The 23216-nt window shown below is 40.3% G+C and overlaps 1 protein-coding gene across 3 annotated transcripts in view; it reads left to right on the top strand.

Moving 5' to 3' along the window:
• Nucleotides 1-19897, top strand: part of LOC143889692 (phosphatidylinositol 4-phosphate 5-kinase 1-like) — a 33873-nt gene extending 13976 nt beyond the window's left edge. For 2 of the 3 annotated variants that reach the window (XM_077393991.1, XM_077393993.1), the window contains exons 4-10: nt 834-1001; nt 2718-2883; nt 14146-14256; nt 14336-14523; nt 18170-18324; nt 18877-19045; nt 19502-19897. In XM_077393991.1, the coding sequence (XP_077250106.1) occupies nt 834-1001; nt 2718-2883; nt 14146-14256; nt 14336-14523; nt 18170-18324; nt 18877-19045; nt 19502-19781 (1237 nt within the window). In that variant the 3' untranslated portion in view covers nt 19782-19897. The remainder of the gene's footprint in view (nt 1-833; nt 1002-2717; nt 2884-14145; nt 14257-14335; nt 14524-18169; nt 18325-18876; nt 19046-19501) is intronic. The other variant, XM_077393992.1, reaches the window with a different exon arrangement.
• The last annotated feature ends 3319 nt before the right edge of the window (nt 19898-23216 follow it).

The following is a 23216-nucleotide window of genomic DNA, read 5'->3' on the forward strand; positions in this document are numbered from 1 at the left end:
GTACGTATGCATGTTCATATATGTATGTATGTATGCATGTTCATATATGTATGTATGTATGCATCTATATATAAATATATGTTTGGTACGTGGGAAATATATGTTTGGTACGTGGGATTTGCTAGCGTCCATCGCAGAAGGCATTTCGTGGATGGGCTGTTGCATGTGAGAGCAGCCACACAGGCTCCCATCCGCGACATGCCTTCTGCTATGGGTGGTAGATATTGATTTATTTTTTTTAATGATAGCCAAGAATATATTAAGCACAAAAAAGACTGAGATGGTCAAATTACAAAGAGGAAAATAAAGATAGACAAATGGGGAAAGTGATAGATAAAAAAGGGATGCCCAATGCATGAGGCTCCCGCCATTGCATGGTGTGGGGAGGGCTAGATGTATGCAGCCTTACCCCTGCTTTGCAGAGAGGCTGTTTCCGTGACTCGAACCTGTGACCACCAGGTCACAATGGAACAACCTTACCCGTGACCACCTGGGGAAAGTGATAGATATTGATTTAAAAATTATAAAAATAAGCTGCCAATATTCTACAAGGGGATTTTCTAGGGACCATCGTAGAAGGCATTTCGCGGGCTGGCTGTTGCATGAGGGAGCAGCCACATAGGCTCACTTTTCAACAGATTGTCTTATTCATTTAATTCATCTAAGGTGGCTCACTTTTGAGCAGTTAGTTAGGTTAACTGCTTGTTTTAATATAGCTTGTTTACTGCAATCCCATGAGTATTTGTATGCTTCTTTGCATTTTCTTGATTTTTTATTTTATCATTTTTAATTATATGCAGAAAATATTAAAGAGTTCATGTTAAAGTTTTCAGGTACACTGTTGGGAAGATAACACCTGTGCCCATGCGTGAAGTTCGATCTTCTGATTTTGGACCTCGGGCTAGAATACGAACATACTTCCCCAGAAAGGGTTCCCAATTTACACCTCCACACTACTCTATTGATTTCTTTTGGAAGGATTATTGCCCAATGGTTTTCAGGTATGTACCTTTCTTATAGTTGGTTCAGGTTGTACTTCTAAATTGAAGCATCTGTATTGAGTACTATAAAAGCATTTACAAAAGACTTGTTGTAAGGCTTTGATATAAATGCCCTGAAGTCGACTCTCCCCTTTAATTGTTGTGAGATGATTCTTCTCACTAAGGGATATTCTAGTACTTTTGGCTTTATTTCTTTTCAGTCCATGCGAGGGTGTTCTGTCATTATTGTAAATATGGATTGAGTCGTAATAAGAGAATAATGAAAAGATAATAGACTAATCTGTCTCATATTTCCCCAAAATAATCTCTCCTCTTTCCTCTTCATTTTCATCAACTTTAACTTGCTATCTAGAAGAAATCATCAGGTCTAGGGTTGATCTGTTCTTTCCCTCCAAATCCTTTCAAAGTCATCAGTAGTTCAAGATGTATCATTTGAGAGTTTGATCTTAGAAGCTAGGAACACAGGTGGAAGCAGGAGCAATGCAAAGTACATGATTGTCTTCAACTGGTTCAAGGTTTGAATAGTCTTGGGAAGAAATGATGGGAAGATCTGGCCTGTCAGGCTTCGGCTTGTGGAAAAAAGTTGTGGATGTGGTGGTGCCAATATCCGGATTTTGAAGGTTTGATTGGGGGAAAAAGTTGTGGTGATTGTTTTGCATTTGGTACAATATTACATGTTTGATCTGCTGTTTGACCTTGAGCATGCTCGTCTCACATAAGAACATTTGGCGATCTCCAATCTAAAAGGCCCCGCAGCCTTATTGATCTCTTCTCCATGAAAAATACAGCAGGTTCTCCAAAAGGCATTCTTGAAGGCTTCCTTGCATCGATCTCAGTCTCTGGAAGGAACAGGCTGTTGGTTAATGCGGGCATGTATTTCCTGTATGTATTCTTGGTGTTTGCATCAACAGGAGGAGCCTCCCCCAAAACCCAAACACAGAAGAAAGATGGATGTTAGAAAACCCTAACAGCCTAATCGCTACAGAGCAATCAATTCCCTTCATGTTTGGTTTGTATTTCGGTTGGATACTTGTTCTATCGTGAAAAATTCTGAATTTCCTTCTCTTGACCACAGATTCCATGGATTTTCCTTAGTTCAAGTCTCCTCTCCTTTATATAATCAATAGAGACCAAATTACATAAAGTGCTCATGGCTGTACACAAAACTGATGGGCATTAAGGTAAAGTTACCTAAGTGACTTACATACACTCATGCAAATGTTCCACAATGAATTAATCCTCTAACAAGTGTGCTCGTTAATACCACAAGAACTTGACCATCCCCCAAAATCTCTACTACACAACTAGGGAAAACTCGACTTACTGTGACCAATCTCAGAAATGCATACCAAATGTATAACTCCATCTCACAGCAAATGACGTTACCTATCTCTTTGCCCCATCTATACATGTAAACATGTGTATTTGTTCGTCAGATGGTTTCATGTCGAGACGCTGTGTTGCTGTTGTCCGTCAAAAGCTTCCACCTATGGAAGTGCCCTACACCTTGGAATAAGGAGAGGGGCCTCCATTGTGCAGGCCCCTCTTATTGATAGTTTTCAAACATTTGATCTGGTACACAATTTGGTGAGTTTAATTTATGCAGAAAAAAAGAAAATTTCAATTATATGCAATTTGAGTTTATTATTTTAAGGATGCTACTTATATGTTTTGAAGAATTTTACGGAACGTGTGCATGAAAACATACTTTTTCAGGAACCTGAGAGAGATGTTTAAGATCGATGCTGCAGATTACATGATGTCCATATGTGGTGGTGAAGGTTTGAGAGAGCTCTCTTCCCCAGGGAAAAGTGGCAGCATATTCTATCTTTCAAAAGATGAAAGATTTGTGATAAAGACTTTAAGGAAATCTGAATTGAAGGTTTGGCTAGATTTAAAAGCTTCTTTTTTGGATTAAGTTTTACCAATGTTTTGTGCATCCAACATCTATTCCTTACTGCAGTAATTTTCTTGTCCGTTGCATTCTGTTTTGAGTTCGCAATCACTTAATTTGCTAATACTTTTCGAGAGCAGGTATACAAAAAATTCATAATTCAGCTAAAGTTGGGTCAACTGTTTTTTTGGAACAAGTGATTCATTAAATATGATGAAGGCAATAACGCCATAAAACGAAAACCAAAAACAAAAAGAAAAGCGAACATAGGATATCAAAATTACAATTATGGCAGTTTGTGCCAGACAAACTACATCACCTAGGACCCCAAGGTTTAATCTATTTGACTTTTAAATTTCCTTCTCTATCAAGGTTGGAGAAGGAATAATCAGCAAAATTTGAGCACAACACCTCCATCTCCCAAAAAAACAATGATAATCTCCAGGAGGCCGCAATTTCCTCTTAAGCCGGTTAATAATAATTAAGGGATCACCCACCACCCATTTTGTAAAGCAACCAGTAGTCACTAAACATTTGAAACCAAACCAATTGGCATTCACCTCTGCATTGATTGCATCATCACCACCACGTGAACCTGCATAAGCCATGCCAACTCTGCCATTAGGGTTTGCGATGCGTTATGATTTTTGGACGTAGACATGAGTGTTGTGTGTTGACACGGACACACAGTGTCGAACACGCAACCTCCGAAAATTTAGAATCGGGGAAACGGATGGAAACAAGGACACAGCCACATATGCACATACAATGAAAATCGAAGAAAGATTTGAAACAGCTAATGGACTTGGGCATTGTAAAGTTTTCAAAATAATTATTTATACTTGTAACCTATTTTGGAATATCATGGTCAAAATTCAAAACAATTCTGAAATTATCAAGCCCTTGCTCATCGTTTATTTAAAATTATTTTCCTTAATTTGCTAAAGAGCCATCATGCCGATATTTGCACCTTTCTGTAGTTTTTTTATAATATAGTGGTATGAAAGGAAAAAGGTACTATTACTTTTTTTTTGGAAATGATGGGCTTTGTTTAAATGATGCTTGTAAGAATTCCTAACAACCAGTTGAACTTGAAAACCTCTCAATAAAGTGAGTAGTGTAATTATCAGAAGGAGGTTGTGCAACAATAATCAACACAACAGTGAACAATCAATGTAGCAAACATCAAGCAACAGTCAAAGCAACAGTAGTAGACAGTAGGCACTGGCAGCAGACAGCAGGCACTGGCAGCAGTCAATGCACAAGAAAAGGAAAAGATTTTAGCTGAACTGTGGATGTGTCCAAACCCTTGTTTTTGGTCGGTTGTTGGTTGCCTGTATGCTCGCAATTGTTTTTGTCCCGGGGCCATGTGATCTTGTGTTGGGCTGACTGTTTCTCCCTGGTGATCCTCTTCGTCGTTGTTGTTTGATATCCTCTCCTCTCTGTTATTCATGCGTTTATGGCTACACCTACTACATCTGCTACATCTTCTAGTTCTCCTTCGATGGAGCTCCCTATGGTCTAAATGACATCCATAGAATTAGATCGTTCTAACTGTCACTGTGGCGTAAAGCGGTTGAGACATTCCTTCTGGCCCGTGGCAAAGTTGAATATCGTGAAAATGGCGCTCCTCCGATTGATGATAAATGGTATAGCAAGTGGCGCCAAGAGGATGCGCTTAATCAGACCCTCTTGTGGAGCAATATGGAACCAAAGGTTGCTAGTCCGATGATGTATCTTCATTCTTTCAAGGCTGTTTGAAAACGTGCAAAGATACTCTATTATGGGGTGAACACTCACAATGATCTGTGATGTTTACTCGGAGTTCCTCCATCTGCGACGTGGTGATAAGTTGGTTTTCGAGCACTACTCCCAATTTGTGACCTTATGTGAGCAGCTCGATATGTACATGCCAATGAAGCACGGATACGGGTACGGGGTGTGGGTACGACACGATACGGTACATGGGTACATGATTTAAAAAAAAAAAACAGAATACATGTATGTTGGGGATACGCTGAATATAATATATTTTTATATTTTATTATGGGAGATGATTTCCCCCCCCCCCCCCTTCCCCGTCCGCATGCGCTCCCTTATAAGGTGATTTGACGTGAATAGTGTGCAACTTTAACGTTTTTTGACATCAAATCACTTTATAAGGGGAGCGCATGCTTAATGCAGGGGGTGAAAATATCATCTCCCCTTCATTATATATTTATAAAAATAAAAAATAAAATATTTTGTTAAAGAATTCAAACAATTTAATAGGAGAACAATCAAATAGTAATAACATCACCAAAATCTAATATTACTTCTAAGTTGTTAGGTTTTTAATTACGGGATATATATATATATATATATATATATATATATATATATATATATATATATATATATATATATATATATATATATATAGGGGAAACGTTTTCTGAGCAAGAGCTCAGAAAATCATGTGGGCCCACATTATTTGGATGATCCAAAGCATTCATTTGGATAGTCCAAAGATAGATAGAGTGTGCACAAAAAATTCGCTCCACAGGATTATCCTAACCCTTTCGATTTGTGGAAGTTAAAGTGGATGGGTATAAACCTCCACAAATCTGTTCATTTTTAACCTCCAAAAATCGAAGGGTTAGGATGATCCTATGGAGCTAATTTTTTGGGCACACCCTATCTATGTAAGGGCCTATCAAATGAATGCTTTGGATCATCCAAACAATGTGTGCCCACATGATGTTTTGAGCTCTTGCTCGGACAACTTATTTGAGGTATCGCACAAAAAATGTTTCCCCATATATATATATATGAGGAAAAGGATTGTACGCTCGAGTGTACCTAACCTTAGGTACGCTCCAGTGCCAAATCACATGGGTCCCACATTTTTTTTGGTCATCTAAACCATTCATTTGCAAGGCCCCATCATAGATAGGGTGCATACCAAAAATCAGCTCCATAGGATCATCCTAACCCATCCATTTGTGGAGGTCAAAATGGACAGACACTGTTTGTCCACAAATCTGCCCATTTTGCCCTCCAGTTTTGGAGGGGTTAGGATTATTCAATGGTGCTGATTTTTGGTACACACCCTATCTATGATGGGGCCTTGCAAATGAATGGTTTAGATGACCAAAAACAATGTGGGACCCATGTGATTTGGCACTCGAGTGCCCAATCACATGGGTCCCACATTTTTTGTGCCAAACCATTCATTTGCAAGGCCCCATCATAGATAGGGTGTGTACCAAAAATCAGGTCCATTGAATCATCCTAACCCCTCCAAAAGTGGAGGGCAAAAATGGGCAGATTTGTGGACAAACAGTGTCTGTCCATTTTAACCTCCACAAATGGATGGGTTAGGATGATCCTATGGAGCTGATTTTTGGTACACACCCCATCTATGTAAAGGCCTTTTAGATGAATGCTGTGGATCATCCTAACAAAGGGTGCCCACATGAGTTTTGGGCGCTCGAGCACACCAAAACTCTCTCTCTCTCTCTCTCTCTATATATATATATATATATATATATATATATATATATATTTTTTTTTTTTTTTTTTGATATATTCACCCCCCCCCCTTTTGTTAATTGGGATAGCCCCTCTATTGTGAATCTGTAATTTTGGATTTAATTCGAACCGAGTGCGCCCCAAAGCACACCCGATACGTACCCCAAACTGGATTTTCGTTTTGTTTGTTGTTTGGTTGCGTACCCGGTACACACCCAAAGAGTACCCAAGAGCACCCGCACCCGATACGGGTGCGTGGGCCTCCGGAGAGTACCTATGCTTCTTAGGTACATGCCCTTCACTACTGATGCTACTTTTTAGCCAAGTGCCAGAAGGATTGGAGAGGTGCAGTTCCCGAATTCTTTAGGGCCCGAGTTCCTCCCTATTTGACAGCAGATTGTGGGACTTGGCTCTCTTCCCTCTCTTGATGATGTTTTCTCTCATGTCCAACGCTCTATGCGAGTTGAGGTGCCAGTTGGCTCATCTGTTGAGTGGTTGTTGTGCAGTCTAGTTATGGTTGTGGTGGTCATGGTGACCGAGGTCATGGGCGCCGTGGTCGTGGCATTGGTCAGGATTCAGGGGGAGGCCGTGGTTTTGGTGGCCGTTCCACACGTTTATGTACTCATTCTTCTCTTTAGGGCTACATTGTCGATTACTTTTATGATCTTCATTTTGAGTTATGCCCCTCTCAGACTACAGTCCGGGCTTCTATTGCAGCTTTTGATGGCACTGTTCCTCCCTCCAATGACTCTACTAAGCTTGCCGATCCCTTTGTAGTTTCGAAGGCTAACTATGAAGAGTTCTTACAGTATAAGGACAAAGGGAAGCAGTTTACTGCCACTTTAGCTCAGCAAGGTAGCCACCCCTCCTGCTCTACCTCTAGGTCATAGCTCATTGATTCAAGTGCCTCCAATCATATGACTGGTAATTCTAGTATTATTTCTTGCTTCCTATCTTCTTCTTTACCCATTCCTTCTGTTACTTTAGTTGATGGGACTACCTCTCAAGGTTGCAAAGGCGGGAATCGAAAGCGGGATTCAAAAATGGGAATCGAAGGCTCCTGGGATGGTGGGAAGCGGGAATCATGGTTTTGCCAGAGAGTTGACGGGGATTCGCCGAGAGTCGTGGGGAGTTGGGATTCGCTGGGGATTCGCAGGGAATCGCCTGGGAATCGGGGTTCCTATAAAGTGGGAATCGGGGTTTTCATAAATGGGGAATCGGGGTTCCCAGAATCGGGGATTCGAATCGAATCACGATTCGGATTCGCGATTCGGGGATTCACGAATCCCCAACTCCAGGTACGAATCCTGCTTCTCTACTACCTCTCATGTCTCAGGAGTTGGGGTCACCTTTCTTCCCTCTGGACTTTCATTATCCTCTGTCTTATGTGTCCCTACATTTTCTTTTAATTTACTTTCTGTTAGTCAGTTAACAAAGACTCTGAATTGTTCCGTGTTTTTCCCTTTCTTCGCGTGTTTTTCAGGATCTGAAGACTGGGAAGATGATTAGTTTGTCGTGAGGTGAACGGTCTTTATTACCTAGATCAACCGAGGACCTCTGCTGCTTTGCATAGTTTTGTTGACACCTTCCAGTGGAACTAATGGTTGGGACATCCTTTTGTCGATAAATTGCGCCGCTCTAGCCTTTTTTTGTGTCCTATTACTTCGTTTCATTGTGAGCCTTGTGAGTTAGGGAAGAACCATCTTGTGTCTTTCCCATAGCGTCTCGTTAGTCGGGTTGCATGACCCATTTAGTTGCTACATTCTGATGTCTAGGGTCCTTGTAGAGCTTCTTCTTCATTTGGATTGAAGTATTTTGTTATCGTTGTTGATGATTTTTCACATATGACATGGTTATTTTTAATAAAGAATCGTATTGTTCTCTATTTTTAGCATCATTTATCGTGTGATTTCTAACCAATATAATTGCTCTATTGAATGTTTGTGCACTGGCAATGCAGGAGAATACTTTCCTTCTACTTTTGAATTTCGATCATAACTAAAGTCACGAGGTATTGTTCATCAGTCCTCGTGTGCATATAATTCTCAGTAGAATGGGGTCGTTGAGCAGAATTTGAGGTATTTACTGGATATGGTTCGCACCCTTCTATTTCATATAAAGGTTTCCAAGCTCTATTGGGGTGAGCAGTTCTTATAGTGTGTTTCCTTGTCAACTATATTCCCTCCTCCGTTTTGGGTGACCGTTCTCCATTTTTTGTCCTTCACCCTTCGGGTGAGCCCTTTCCATTACCTCCACGAGTCTTTGGGTGTGTTTGCTTTGTTCATAAGTTGGCTCTTGGCTTGGGTAAGTTGGATGCCCGTTCAGAAAAATGAGTCTTTCTTGGCTACTCTCGCACACAGAAAGGGTATAAGTATTACAATCCTACCCTTCAACGATCCTTTGTCTATACTGACGTCACCTTCTTTTGAGGACACCTCATATTTTTCTGACTGTGACACTGATCCTTTTCCTACATCTGGTTTGCCTCTCCCTATACCTGTTTATGTTGTGCCTGCGTCGCATTCTCCGTTGCAGGTTTATTCTTGTGGTCCTTGCCAGATTGTGTTCACTGATCAGACCTCTTCTACTTCGACGCCACCTCACACCGATCCACCTCCTCAGTTTGGCAGAGCCGCCTCAGGTACTGAGCTTCCCTCTGCTTCTATTGAGTCCCCTATTGCTTCTCAGACTCGTTCTCGTTCCTCTGCTCTCCCTATTTCTCATTTTCTATCTTATGGTCGTGTTTCTCCATCCTGCATGAGTTTTCTTTCCTCTTTGTCATCTACTGCCCTTCCTAATTATGTTGTAGAGGCATTAGCTCATCCAGATTGGCGTTCTGCCATAGAGGCTGAGATGAAGGCACTTTATTCGAACCTTACATGGGAGCTAGTTCCACTTCCTAAGGGTGCCCAAGCTGTTGGTTGTCGTTGGGTGTTTTCTGTGAAGTATTTGCTAGATGGTACAGTTGATCGTTTGAAAGCTTGTTTGGTCGATAAGGGCTATACTCAGACATGTGTGTACCATACAGGGACTTTTTCGCCAGTGGCTTAAGATACCTTGAGTTCGTGTGTTTATCTCCTTGGCCGTTAACCATGGTTGGCCTCTCTATCAGTTGGACTTGAAAAATGCCTCTCACATGGAGACCTCTATGAAGAGGTGTATATGGAGTAACCTCCTAGTTTTTTTTGCTTGGGGGGAGATTGGTTCTGTATGTCGTCTTCGTAAGGGTTATATGGGCTGAAGCGGTTTCCACGAGCCTGGTTTGGTAGATTCAGCGCGACCACTAGGCGGTTTGGTATGAGAAAGTGTGCAGTCGGCCACTCAATATTAGGGGTGCGACTTGGCTCGGGCTCAACCCGAACTCGACAAGTTCAACATGATTTTGGGTTGGGTTGGGTTGGCATTTTCTCTGGTTGGGTTGGGTTAGGGTTGGGAAAAGCCAACCCGATTTAAATTCGAGTTGGGTTAGGTTTGAGGTCTTGGCAACCCAACCGGAACCCGACCTCCGTCCTCTAATTTATCATGATTTTCTCAGGATTATGTTTTTCTTGTATTTTTCTGTTTGGCCCTAGATGAACCCGAACCCAACCCTACTCAACCCGACCGGATTTGGAGGCAGGTTGGGTTAGGGTTGACCATCCTCAACCCGAGGCTCGGGTTGGGTCGGGTTAGGGTTGAGGGAATGATATCTCGGGTTGGATTAGGGTTGGCCTCAACCCGACCCAACCTGACTTGAGTTGCACCCCTACTCAAAATTCAGCGCCTATTCTGATGATGGCTATATCATGTTGATTGTGCATGTGGATGACATTGTGATTACTGGGGATGATGAGACATGTATTTAGTGATTTAAGACGTTCCTTCAGACGGAGTTTTTTACCAAGGACTAAGAACATCTTTGGTACTTTCTGGGTATAAAGGAGGCATATTTCCGAGGTGGCCTTTCCTTGTCACAGAGGAAATATGTTCTGGATATATTAGTGGAGATGGGCTCGTTAGGAACAAAGTCAGCCGAGGTTCCTATGGATCCCAACATGAATCTTTATCTAGATCAAGTTAGTTGTTGGAGGACCCTGGTAGGTATAGGAGGCTTTTTTTCGTAGGTAAGCTAGGATTGGACCTCCAACCTCTAGGTTGGAAAGCAAAGCCTTTACCATTGAGCTAGAGGCTCAATCCCAGGGATAGGAGGCTTGTTGGTAAATTGATTTACTTGATTCTGACTCGTCTCGACATATCATATGCAGTGGGAGTAGTTAGTCAGTTTATGAGTTCTCCTTGTTCTTCGAACCGAGGAGCAGCCTTGCAGATGGTGAAGTACTTGAAAAATGCTCCTGGAAAAGGCTTGTTCTTCAGGCGGCATACCACTTGAGGATAGAAGGATTTACAGATGTAGATTGGGCAGGATCTGCAACAGATAGGAGATCAACTACGGGTTACTGCACCTTTGTGGGTGGAAATTTAGCGTCTCAGCGTAGTAAGAAACAAGATATTGGTCTAGTGCAAAGGCAGAATATCGAGCTATGGCATACGTGTGGAGAGTTGACCCGGTTGAGGTCTCATATTATGTGAGAGCTCTCTATGCTCTCTCATCTTCTCACTCATTCGTCTCCTCCTTTTTCTTCTTCTTCTTCTCCTTCTTCATGGTAACTAGGTTGCATCGAACAATAATGACATGGAAGGAATTCATGTAGACTTCGGTGGGATGAAAACCGAAGCATTATGTCGTCTCAGGGAAATTTAAAACCATGGGGCATTCATATGTGGGATGCCCATTCAACCAATTATGAGATCCAATTAGTAGCCCGACACTTATCTTATCAGGCAACTTTTTAGTGCCTTCCTCTTCCCCTCTACCACCTGAGGGGTAGGTGACGGACAACTAGATCCTTTCCTCACTTTTTTTTTTTTTTGAAAATTGACAATTTTATTAATACTATGGAAATTACACTGGGACCAGCGGTCCCAACTTGCAATACATAGAATCAATTAAGGATGGCCAGGAGCATACTCCTAGACCAGTTAAAACTAAGGAGAAAATCTACTAATTCATCCGCTACAGTGAGGACCACCCATCTATACACTATCCTCCTATCGAGTCCTCATCACTCCCCCAAAACTCCATTGCACTGCCCCAAGGCGTCCATCCGACCGAATCCAACAGAAAGAGCCAAAACTTAGGGGCTTCTCATGTAAGGCTTTCCTCAGAACAGACTTGTCATCACCATTTAGATAGTCATTTAGTTTGGTGATCTGTACAAGCCATCAAAGCCAGAAGAGACTCAGCCATGCTAAGCTGAATCTGGGTCTCTAGCAGATATACAACCCCAAAAAACGAGATCAGGACTTCCAAAGGGTCGCTGATCGCCAAACCTTTCTCCACCATACGTCTACCCATTGCCTTAATGTGGAAACGTTTTTTGGCTCCTTTCAATACAAAATCAGATTCCCAAGATCCCGGTAAAGTCTCAGAACAAAATAGAGAGGGAGAGCTTAGGGAACCTGGCCTTCCCGGTTCCTCAAGGAAAGCCATTCCTACTTTGTTAAGAATCTTGTGTTCAACAAAGTAGATGGAGAGGGCCTTTGAAAGCAAAGCGAGTATAGAGCCTTGGAACCTCCACTCCTAGGGAGGAGAGCTATGAGTCTGACAATACGCCTCCCTAGCAACCAAAAAATACAAAAATAAAAAAATGCAGTTATTTTTAATTGCCATAGCCTTTTTCCAACCCTGGGAACCCCAGCTATAGACTTAGCTATAGATAGGGCCAAATCTAGTAGGCCTGGAATAAAACTTAAAGAGTTTAAACAATCTACTAAATTTTTTCGCTACACCCGGTTTGGAATCCAAGATAGAGCTTTATCTTATTCATCATTAAGTGGTCTTTGAAACTTGAACCCCCGACTGGGAAGGTTGAAAAACTGCTAGGGGCGCGATTGACGAAATTCTTCCTGACGTGTGGAACAAACTTCTGTCTGATGTGAGGGGTAGGTTTCTTGGGCTTTACCCACAATCCCAAAAAATCTCCATGCCTCTGTTCAGGTCCCATCAAGCCTTTTTCTGGAAAGGCTAACGGCTCCATCTCAGACCTCCTAGCAAGGAACTTTGAATTCCCAATGGGGCCCAATGGTTCACCAGGTAGTGGCCTAGAGGTTGCCAGGAGCCGGTCCATCGCTAAGGAGGGACCTAATTCCGGAACGGCAGATTCATGGGTTTCCTTCGAGAGCTCAACCCCTATGGGATCCTTTCCTCACGTTAGAACCTTAACAAAATCGTTAGACCTACCTTCAATATCATTTTTCATTCAATTCTCATTCTAGCCAGCCCCTCTCTGTATCCTTAGCTAGGAGTCTCCTCTTCAGCCGACGTAGTATCTGAAAGTTGACGAATTTGCCAAATCAACAAAGAACAAAAACAGAATACAAGACCATAAATGCCATTATTCCTCAAGCACTGTGGCAAGACATATCTATGGACTTCATTTTGGGCCTTTAACGGACTCAAAAAGGCGTTGACTATATTTTTGGTATAAATAGGTTTTCCAAGATGGCTCATTTTATCTCTTGTTGGAAGACCTTTGATACCTCCCAAGTGGCTAGCCTATACTTCAAGGAAGTGGTAAAGTTACACGGTGTTCCAGAAACTATCACCTCAGGTTGGGGCACTATGTTCCCTAGCCATTTTTGGAGGACAATATGGAGTCTGGCATCTCCATAAGACTTGGTATGCTGAGTTACTATCACACCAAAATGTAGCAATCCAAATCAAACTATTTAAGAATTCTGATGATATCCTAAACACTTGAATAGGAAGGAGGGACCTTCGACTATGCCCATATGAAGTATAATCCACACTAACAACAAAGGATCAATGTATTTACTCTAGATTTAGAGTACAAGAAGACCAATACTTTATCTGGAATTTAATCGGCAACAAGAGTCTTTAGACACCATCATTGGAAAACTTCTGTATTTTTTCTTATCACACCATCACCAATAGGTATCATCCTATATCTTTTCTTCTTTGGTTTGACCTAACAAAAGAGAAATAAGGTCACCCAGATATAGTTAGACACACAATGCTGAAAATCACTTAGGTTTCTACACACAAAGAAGGAAAAACCTAGATCCTGTAGTGCGATTAACCAGATGACACATCTAAGGGTTTCAATAAATTATATAGATTGAGGAAATCGTTTGTGTGTGTGTGTGAGAGAGAGAGAGAGAGAGAGAGAGAGAGAGAGAGCAAGCGAGAGAGAGAGAGAATACCTCACAAGTTTTCTCTTATTTTTTATTCGATAACATTGAGAATACTACATATTGCAACTCATAAGTGAAGACAACATGAACGACAAATCTACCCTTATAATAATGTAACCAGGAAGATAAATCAATGGAAATAAACTTCAACAAGTAACACCTAAATGAAATTATTGTTTTCTCCTGAAAAGCTATATGTTGTTTTTCATATGATTGTTCGGCTGGCAAAAGTGTCCATGTAGTTCCCTAAAAGTCTGTAACTCATAATTGTTATTCAAAGATGAAAATATAGAATGATCTGCCTTTTTAATATTGTAGATTTGAGGCAATACATTCTCAGTAGAATAAATTAATCAATTCTTCGTAAATTCTAGTTAAAGCTCTTTAAGTCAGTGAGACAAGTTAAGGAATAGTTCAGACTTAATTTGAATCGATCACCTTATTTCATTGGAAACTTATTGATTATATAACTTGGTTGTGCAGGTTCTTTTGAAAATGCTTCCTAACTATTACAATCATGTTGGTGCCTACGACAATACCCTCATAACAAAATTTTTTGGGGTCCATCGAATAACACTAGAAAGTGGACGAACGGTATGTGCCCCTCATATGTTAAATCTCATGTATTTTACTCTGATTGGCATTCAGTTTGCTTTAAAATTTTGTTTTGCAGGTCCGGTTTGTAGTTATGGGAAATATGTTCTGCACAGAACTGCGTATCCACCAGCGTTATGACTTGAAGGGATCTTCTCAAGGAAGATGTACAAACAAGTGTCAAATTGATGAGAACACCACCTTGAAAGATCTGGATCTGTCATATGTATTTCATTTGGAGAAATCCTGGCGTGATTCCCTTTTTAAGTAAGTTGCATTTTACTTTGAAGTTTCCAAAATTACTGTTATTATCTTTCATATATCAAATTTCAGTGTGGGATCGATGACCAAGTAGCAGATTTATTTATTCAAATGATGGAAACAAAAGTTTGTTAAAGTTTTGAAGTGAAGCCCAAATTTTAAATCACTACAGATTCCAACTTATCAAGAATACTCACCCCTTTTTTTACGAGAATTATCGAACTAAAAAGTTTGTATCTCACGTGGTCATTAGTTATTGAGATGTCAGATCTATCTTTGTTTGATGGAAAGAGAATGAACAATTATTTGAACAATAAAGGAGGCCCAAAATGTTCGTTTGCCCTATTACTAAGGGAAATGATGAATTCGTTGTTAATATTGATTCTCCCTATTTGTAAGGGAATAAAGCTATACATTTTATATCAGAAATTGCCAAATAAATCCAATGAGACATCCATGTTTAACAGTATATCTGCAATTAGTTTTTGCTTTCCTATGGATGACGGCAGCCTTACCATTGTTGTTTAGCATGATTATACATTTGTTTATGAAGTTTCCTGCTTAACTCCCTATTTTGCCAAGTGATGACTTCATTGACCAATTCTTAAGAACAATCTAAGTAGGCTCATGGTGGTTAAGTTGGCTTGGAAAATGTTCTCTTCAACACACAAACACCCTAGACTCCTATTCACTTTCTAATTTTATAATACTTCTAGAACAGTGCTAAAACACAAGGAAAAAAAACTGTCAATAATTTTAAAAATACTAACTAAAATATCCTCTAAAAGTAAGCTTTTGATTCTTAACTATTTCTAACCATAAACCAGTTCTAATTCCATTTCCTAACTAAAATCTCCTCTAAAAGTATATTTTTATTCGTAACTGTTTCTAACTATAAACCAATCTAATTCAATTTTCCTACTTGAACTTAACCCTCCTCAATTTACATAGAAACTCTAAAACGTCAATTTTGAAAATTAAGACTTTTTGAACCCCAAATAGATGTCTTAAATTCAAATAAAACTCACCATAATTCATAAAAACTGCAGCCCTTTCCTTTTATTTCATCCAATGAAACCATTTTCCACTTTCTAGTTTTAAGGAGATCACTACCAAGGTTGGCAAATCCTTTAGGTGAAACCATTGAGAGTCGTAAGTTTAGTGTTAGAACTATTTTTAGAGGTGGACAAATCAGATTGAAGCTTCCATTCCCTTTAGTACTACGATTAATATACTAAAGGTTCCAATCATACGTATCATCTGATTGACCTTCCATTTCCTTTATTAGCAGGAATCACATACTAGTGGTTCCAATCCCAAGTTTTAAAACACTGTAAAGCCTCGCATTCTTCTTTGCCTTATGTTCAGGTGCTTGGTGACTTTGTGGGGCCATTTAGAGCCTAGCATTGGCTGAAATGGTACTAGAAAGAGGTTTTGCTAAATGGCTATTTGTAAAACACACTTATTATCTCTTTCTTTTTTTGGCCGCGAAAAGAGAGAATTTATGAGTTCTTGACAACAAAAGGGAGTATTATTATTTGGGGATTTGAAGAAAATTTAGAAATAAAAACACGACAGTCAAAGGATGCTCAATTTTTTGGATTTTCTTTGTCAATCCTTAGCATAGTCTTGCAATCTTTGATTTCCTTTATGGTCTTTTCTAGTGGATGTTAGTAAGAGAGGGTAAGCCATTTCAGGGTAAACCACTTCAGAGGGAAGTATTTCATCTGCAGCGGTATACTCTTAAAGTGATTTCTGTTGTTCTAATGTACATATTTAATTAGGGCTTATATTCCATTTCCAATGTTCCAGTGACAACATGTTGTAAAGGCTAAATGTATAACCTTTTTGAACTGTCTATATGCCACCAAATATATTATTGTTAGGATCATCTTTTCGTGATGATTTTTCTGCCACGTGCTATCTAGTGTGAAGATCACAAATGAATGGTTTGGATCATCAAAATAAGTGGTCCCCACTACATGATCGATTTTTTAGTGGTATTTAGGGTCGTTTGAGTTATTTAATAGTTCTTTATATTTTTCAGAGCCGTTCATTTTACACCAAATAGATCATAGGGCTAAAATCATGTTCTAAAGATTTGCTGCTCAACCTGTCTTCGGTGGGGACCACTAAATGAATGGTCTGGATATTCTACATTAGTGGGCTCCACAATGGTAAATCTGTATATCGATGGTAAAAAATGAGAAAAAATAAGAAAAATTCATAAAATGTTAAGTTTGTTTATCTATCGAAATGACCAAAATGCCCTTGTCTCATAGAAAATGGCCAAATTACCCGTCTCTTTAAAATGACCAAAATACCCCTAGCCAAAATATCCAAAACATATATCATAAAGGCTATTGGTACTGGCACTAACATGTTTTGATAGTAGCTCTAACTCATCTTGTCTTTTATTATTTAAACAGCAGTCAAAGATTATTACAGTTCCCAAAAAGCTCTAAGAAGCCAATTAAAAAAGAAAAGACTAGCTGAGTTTGTGCAATTATTAAAAAAACATAGCCCAATACCAGTAGCCTTCAAAAAATGACCAAAATTTGCTTATCGCATTGAAAATTGTTAATGTACCCCAACATTAAAAAAAAGTACAAAATACCCTTACCTCATGAAATAAGATGTATTTCACCAATTTTCTCAGATAGAAGTATTTTGGTCATTTTTGAGATAAGGGCGTTTTCGTCATTTCATTAGAAAGAGCCGCTTTGGTCATTTTCTATTAAATAGGGGTATTTTGACCAATATTTTAGAATATAGATGTTTCAGTCATTTTCGATGCAATAGAAGAGGGGTGGGGGGTGGGGCGTATATCCTAGATTAGATAGAACAACAGCCAAGAATTCATTATCCAATCAAGACCCATATCTCACAAATAATGTTTCCTATCCTTTTAACTATCATATTTTTAGGCTACACAACAAAACATTGATTGTAGATAAACAACTTTGAGAATATTCAGTTCCTTATCCATGTTTCTAAGCAGTAAGCTATCACCATTGAACCTAATGTCAAAGCAAATCTACCCAGATTGTACAGCCATAAACCAGCCAACCAAGCAGAGAGAATCAATTTGTACCAGAGGTTGCTCGAAAAACATCTCAACATCCTAAGACTCATCTTGCAATTTACAATTCCTATGCTTCTGACTATTATGAAATCACTAGCCTCAACAATGGATCACATTAGTACTCATCACCGTGCTCAACGGAATGGATTAATAAACTTCCACCGTGGATCACATTAGTACTCATCACCGTAGATCTGACCATTCTCCGAATGAACTCTGCAAATAGGAAAGGTCAATGGAGGTCCCCAAGCTCCAATGGTCTAGTCAATGTTGATGCCATAATTGTCATCTGAAGTATTAGACAGTAACAATCTGTAACGACTCGAAAACCCATAATTCGAAGGATAGTAACTCAATATTGATGCCATAGTCGTTTTAACTATCTTTATAGAAGCTTTCCTCATGTTTTTTGAATGTGGAGCTGTGTTGATGTTGTTTTTTTTTTCCATCAGTTAAGCGCAAAATAATTTGTTCCTAATTAGCTAAACTAACTGGAAAAGATACGTCTCCTCCATATGTTAGGTTTGCTTCTTTTTCTTAATCACCATTATAGTTTTTTATGTGCAGACAAATCTCTCTGGATTGCATGTTTCTAGAGTCGCAATGCATAATTGATTACAGCCTGTTGTTGGGATTACATTTTAGAGCTCCCGAACATTTGAAAGCCCTCGCAGAAAAGGAGGGTATGCTGCAAAATCATACAAGTTCAATGGAAGCTGATGGTAAGCATCTCTTTTCAATATGAGTGTGATGATAATCTCATTTGCATAGTTACGAATTCCATTCCATTTCATCGGGAGCTTTCTGTTCCGGAATGTGAAATGGAATAGAATGCAGAACGAGACATTCCACCCCATATTTCATTTTCTTCTGGTCGGTTCTTATCAGTTTCAGAAATTCTGCAAAAAAAAATTTGGATATTCTTTATTGGCATTTTGGGGATTTCCCTTTTTGCCCCTTTTTAATAATAGTTTTGTAGTCGTTGAGGGCATTTGATGTCCTTTAAACCACCCAAGTGAATGAGAGGGTTAAAAACACATCAAAACCTTACATAATTTTTGAAGAACTCATTTCTTTTACATAACTCTTCACGCACTCAGCACACACTGTAGCCTCCAGGCTTCAAGTGTGTTTGCGTTATTTATCTGTTTTTTCAACTGGTTATCTTTTGAAAAGTTCATTCTCTATCTACTTTTCAGATTTGGTGGTTGAATAATCTGCAGTTGAAAAAAAATTATGCTGATTGCATTTTCTTTATTTTTTGGCCTTACTAGATGCATCTTTGCTAGGTGAGATCATGATTCCTTCAAAGGGTCTACTCTTGGTCACCCACGAGCCAGGCTTTGTCAGCACCATGCAAGGTTCTCATGTTAGAGGTAGCACATTGAGAGCATCAGCCGCAGGTGATGAGGAAGTTGATCTTCTTCTGCCTGGCACTGGAAGGTAGATATATATTTTTATTGTTCCCTACTTGCGTTATAGAATAAATGCCTTGTTAAATTGTGGGATTAGAAAGTCATCACGATACCACAACCGTTAAAACTTTTTAAAACACGTACTTCCAAACTCAGCTGATTTCTTAAATTGACCACCATATCTATCTTTTAATCAAAACAAGTACGCACCAAGGGTCTTTTACAACAAAAAAAAATCAAATAACCCGAAATTTGTCTTGAACCCAAGCTGGCACCTTAAATTTTATTGATATTAAGCAAAATATTGCATTGTCTCAGGACTTAAAAACAAGAAAGAAATCACTTAGAACAAAGATTAGAAATTTGCAATACATCACACCTTAAAGCCTCCCTTCCGAAATGTTCAACATTCATTTCTCAAGCATAGATTACGGAAATAATGGTTGTATTTGAGCGTGGAATAACTGTTCTTTCTGATTGCCAGGCTTCGAGTGCAGCTCGGTGTAAACATGCCGGCTCAAGCTAATCAAAAGGTTGTACTCGATGAAGCTGATTCCATGGGGGTCGAACTAGTTGAGGCCTATGATGTTGTTCTCTATCTCGGTATTATTGATATATTACAGGACTACAATATGAAGAAGAAAATCGAGCATGCTTACAAATCGCTACAGTTCGACCCCCTTGCAATATCTGCTGTTGAGCCCAAGCTCTACTCCAAGCGTTTCATCAATTTCTTGGAGAAAGTTTTTCCTGAGCAAACTTGAAAAAACAATGTCAAAGTGTATACCTTTCATTCATAGCAATCTATGTAAACAGATGTTACCTTTCCTTATATGGTACATTAGTACGTGAGAATAAGCAAGCTTGCACTGTAGCTTCTCACACGGACTTGGTAGAAATCTTGCCTCCTTTCTTTTGCAGAATATTAGAGGATGCATATAAAAAGAAATAAAATAAAGTGGGTCCCACCATTCCCCTAAGCCACAAAGATTTATCTAGACAAATCAGAAATGCCAGAGGAATGTATAGTCGATACCCAAACAACTCAAAGATTCAGCTAGGGTCAGATTGGTTGCTCATAATTAACTTCTAGAGTAGTAGTGAATTAGAACTCAAGTAATCAAATGATGTAATAACAGTGAAGTAGTCTCCTTGTAGACGTCGTGTAGCGGTTTGTAGTGTTTGGTTGTTGACACAGAAGTAGTTTACCTGGTTCGTAGCTCATTCCGCTTGTTAACAGAGCAGAAATTTGCATTAATTTGCGATGATTTCTGGGAGTGAAGTGAAGTCGCTCCACTTTGAAAATGCTCCATTAAGAATTGCCGGGCTGATTTATATCATGTTGTTCGGTTGATTTCTCCTCGTGGTATTTCGTCGTTATTAGTTGTGCGTCTCTTTGGTGTGCTTATTCGTTGGTAGTTTGTTGTAGTTTCCCTGCTGAGGTGCCTTTGTTATAGCTCTCTTCTCATGTTCGACTCCTACAGGTGTTCCTGCTTAGTCTAGCCGGGCTCATAGCTTACGTGGTGATCGCTGTAGCAGTAGTCCTAGTATGGGGAGGTTGTTGTTCCGGTGGTCGTGGCTCTCGTCATTGTACTCATTGTGGTCGGGATGGCAACTCCATTGCCTTTTTTATATGATCTTCATCTTAAGTTGCGCCCTCCTTAGATAGCAGGGGCAGCTTTTGTTGTGGCATCTGATGGCCATGTTTCTTCCTCCACTGCCCATATTCCACGTGCCGGTAGTGCCACCTTCGCGCCACCCGACAGCCATGCCTCTTACTTTGTATTTTCCTCTAGGCCGCGGCTTATTGATTCAGGTGCCTCCAATCATATGACCGGTGACTCTGGGATTCTTTCTTCCCTTCGACCTTCTTCGTCTGTTACGTCTGCCACTTTAGCCGATGGGACCGCCTCTCCTATCTCAAGAGTCAATGTCGCCTCTCTTTCTCCTCGCCTTTCTTTATCATCTGTCTTATGTTCCTCGTTTTCCTATTAACTTACTTTCTGTTAGTCAGTTGACTAAGGATCTTCATTTTTCTGTTTCGTTTTCTCCTTTGTGTGTTTTTCAAGATCTGTCGACTGGGAGGACTATTGGTTCTGGCCGTGGCGTGAACGGCACGTATTATTTAGATCAGCTGATGCACACTGTGGCTTTACGTGCTTCGGTGGATGCCTTTCGGTGGCACTATCGTTTAGGGCATCTCTTTGTTGATATGTTGCGCCGCTCTGACCTTCTATCGGGTCTTGTTACATCCGTACGTTGTGAGTCCTGTGAGTTAGATAAACATCATTGTGCCCCCCCCCCCCCCTCGCCATGATCATAGAGCTTCCCGTCCCTTTGAGTTGGTTCACTCCGATATTTGGATCCTTGTTGAACCTCCTACTTATCCCAGTCACAGATATTTTATCGTATTCATAAATGATCATTCACGGCCGACTTCGTTGTTTTTGTTGAAGGATCGTATTGAGATCTTCTCTGCTTTTCGCACCTTTTACTATGAGTTGTGTACTCAATATAGTTGTTCTATTTGTTGCTTGAGGACTGACAATGCCAATGAGTACTTTTCCTCACGCTTCTTATTTGAGAGCCTTCCTTGACTCTCATGGTATCCTTCATCAGTCTTCTTGTGCATATACCCCACAGCAGAATGGGGTGGCAGAGCGGAAGATGAGGAATTTACTTAACACAGCTCGCACTCTTCTTTTTCATATGAAGGTTCCCACGACTTTTTGGACTGATGCCGATCTTACGGCTTGCGTCCTTGGGAACCGTCTCCCCTCTTTCGTGTTGAGGTCGTTCTCCTTTTTTCCATCATTCACCCTTCTAGTGATCCATTTCCTTTTACACCCTATGTTTTTTGCTGTGCTTTGTTGATCAATTGTCTCCTGGGTTGGATAAGCTTGACCCATGTTTTGAGCGGTACATCTTTCTTGGCTTCTCTCTCACTTAGAAAAGGTACAAGTGTTACAATCCTGCCCTTTGGCGTGCCTTTGTCTGTGTTGAAGTTACCTTCTTTGAGGATACCCCTTATTTCTTGCCCACTGCAATTGGCTCTATTCCTAACTCTGGGGTACCTCTTCCCATACCTAGCCCTATATTCATTGAGTCTGGAGTACCTCCTACCTTACCTAGCCCTGTCGTCAATGCTCCGTCCACACATGTGAAGGTTTATACTCGTCACCCTCGCGACGTGGTGTCCACTGATAAAGGTGCTCCAACATCTCTGCCACCTGACTCTGATCCACCTCCTCAATCTACAGGATCCGCCCCATGTATTGTTCTTCCTACTATTTCTCTTGAGTCCCCTATTGCTTCTCAGGCTCGTTCACGGTGTACTGCTCATCTGATCTCTCATTTTGTTTTATATGATCGCCTCACCTGCGTGTTTCGTGCTTTTGTGTCCTCACTATCTACTGTTAGTTTACCGAGGTCTATTGCAGAGGCTATTGCTCATCTAGGTTGGCATGCAGCCATGCATATGGAGATCGATGCCCTCCATAAAAATCGTACTTAGGACTTGGTTTCATTACCTTCTGGTGCTCAGCTAGTTCGCTGCCATTGAGTGTCCAATAAGCCGTAAGAACTCTCCACAAGCATCTAGATATTGCACATTTATTGCAGGTAATTTAGTTCGTGGCGAAGCAAGAAATAAAATTTAGAGTCTAGGTCAAGCGCTGAGGCTGAGTATCGAGCTATGTCTCATACTTGTGGAGAGTTGATTTGGTTGTGCTCTCTTTTATCGAAAATAGGTATTTCATCTCCATCTCCAGCACGATTCTATTATGACAATAAAGCTGCAATCCACATCGCTAATAACCCAGTCTTCCACATCACTAGACATCGAAGTGGGCTGCCACTTCATTCGTCAGAGGATTCAGAAGGACGAGATATGCATTGTGTTTACTCGCTCAGTTTACTAAACCATTGGGGCAAGCAAAGTTGAGTAATATTTGTAACAAGCTGGGAATTTATAATATATACACTTCAGCTTGGGGGGGATTGTTAGAGGGCATTTTGGTCTTTTCATGTAAACACCACTTATATATAAACATTAGACCTGGCAAACAGATGGGCCGGGCCCGGTTTCACCCGACCCGTACGGGTCCTGGTCAAACGGGCCGGGTAAAAAATGACCCGAAAATTTACGGGTCACTAATTGGTTGACCTAGACCCCACCCGTACGGGCCGGGTGGACCCGC

Source organism: Tasmannia lanceolata, unplaced genomic scaffold (assembly GCF_043159265.1).
Source record: "Tasmannia lanceolata isolate RefF3 unplaced genomic scaffold, GAP_Taslan_0.1 ptg000013l, whole genome shotgun sequence".
Classification (NCBI taxonomy): domain Eukaryota; kingdom Viridiplantae; phylum Streptophyta; class Magnoliopsida; order Canellales; family Winteraceae; genus Tasmannia; species Tasmannia lanceolata.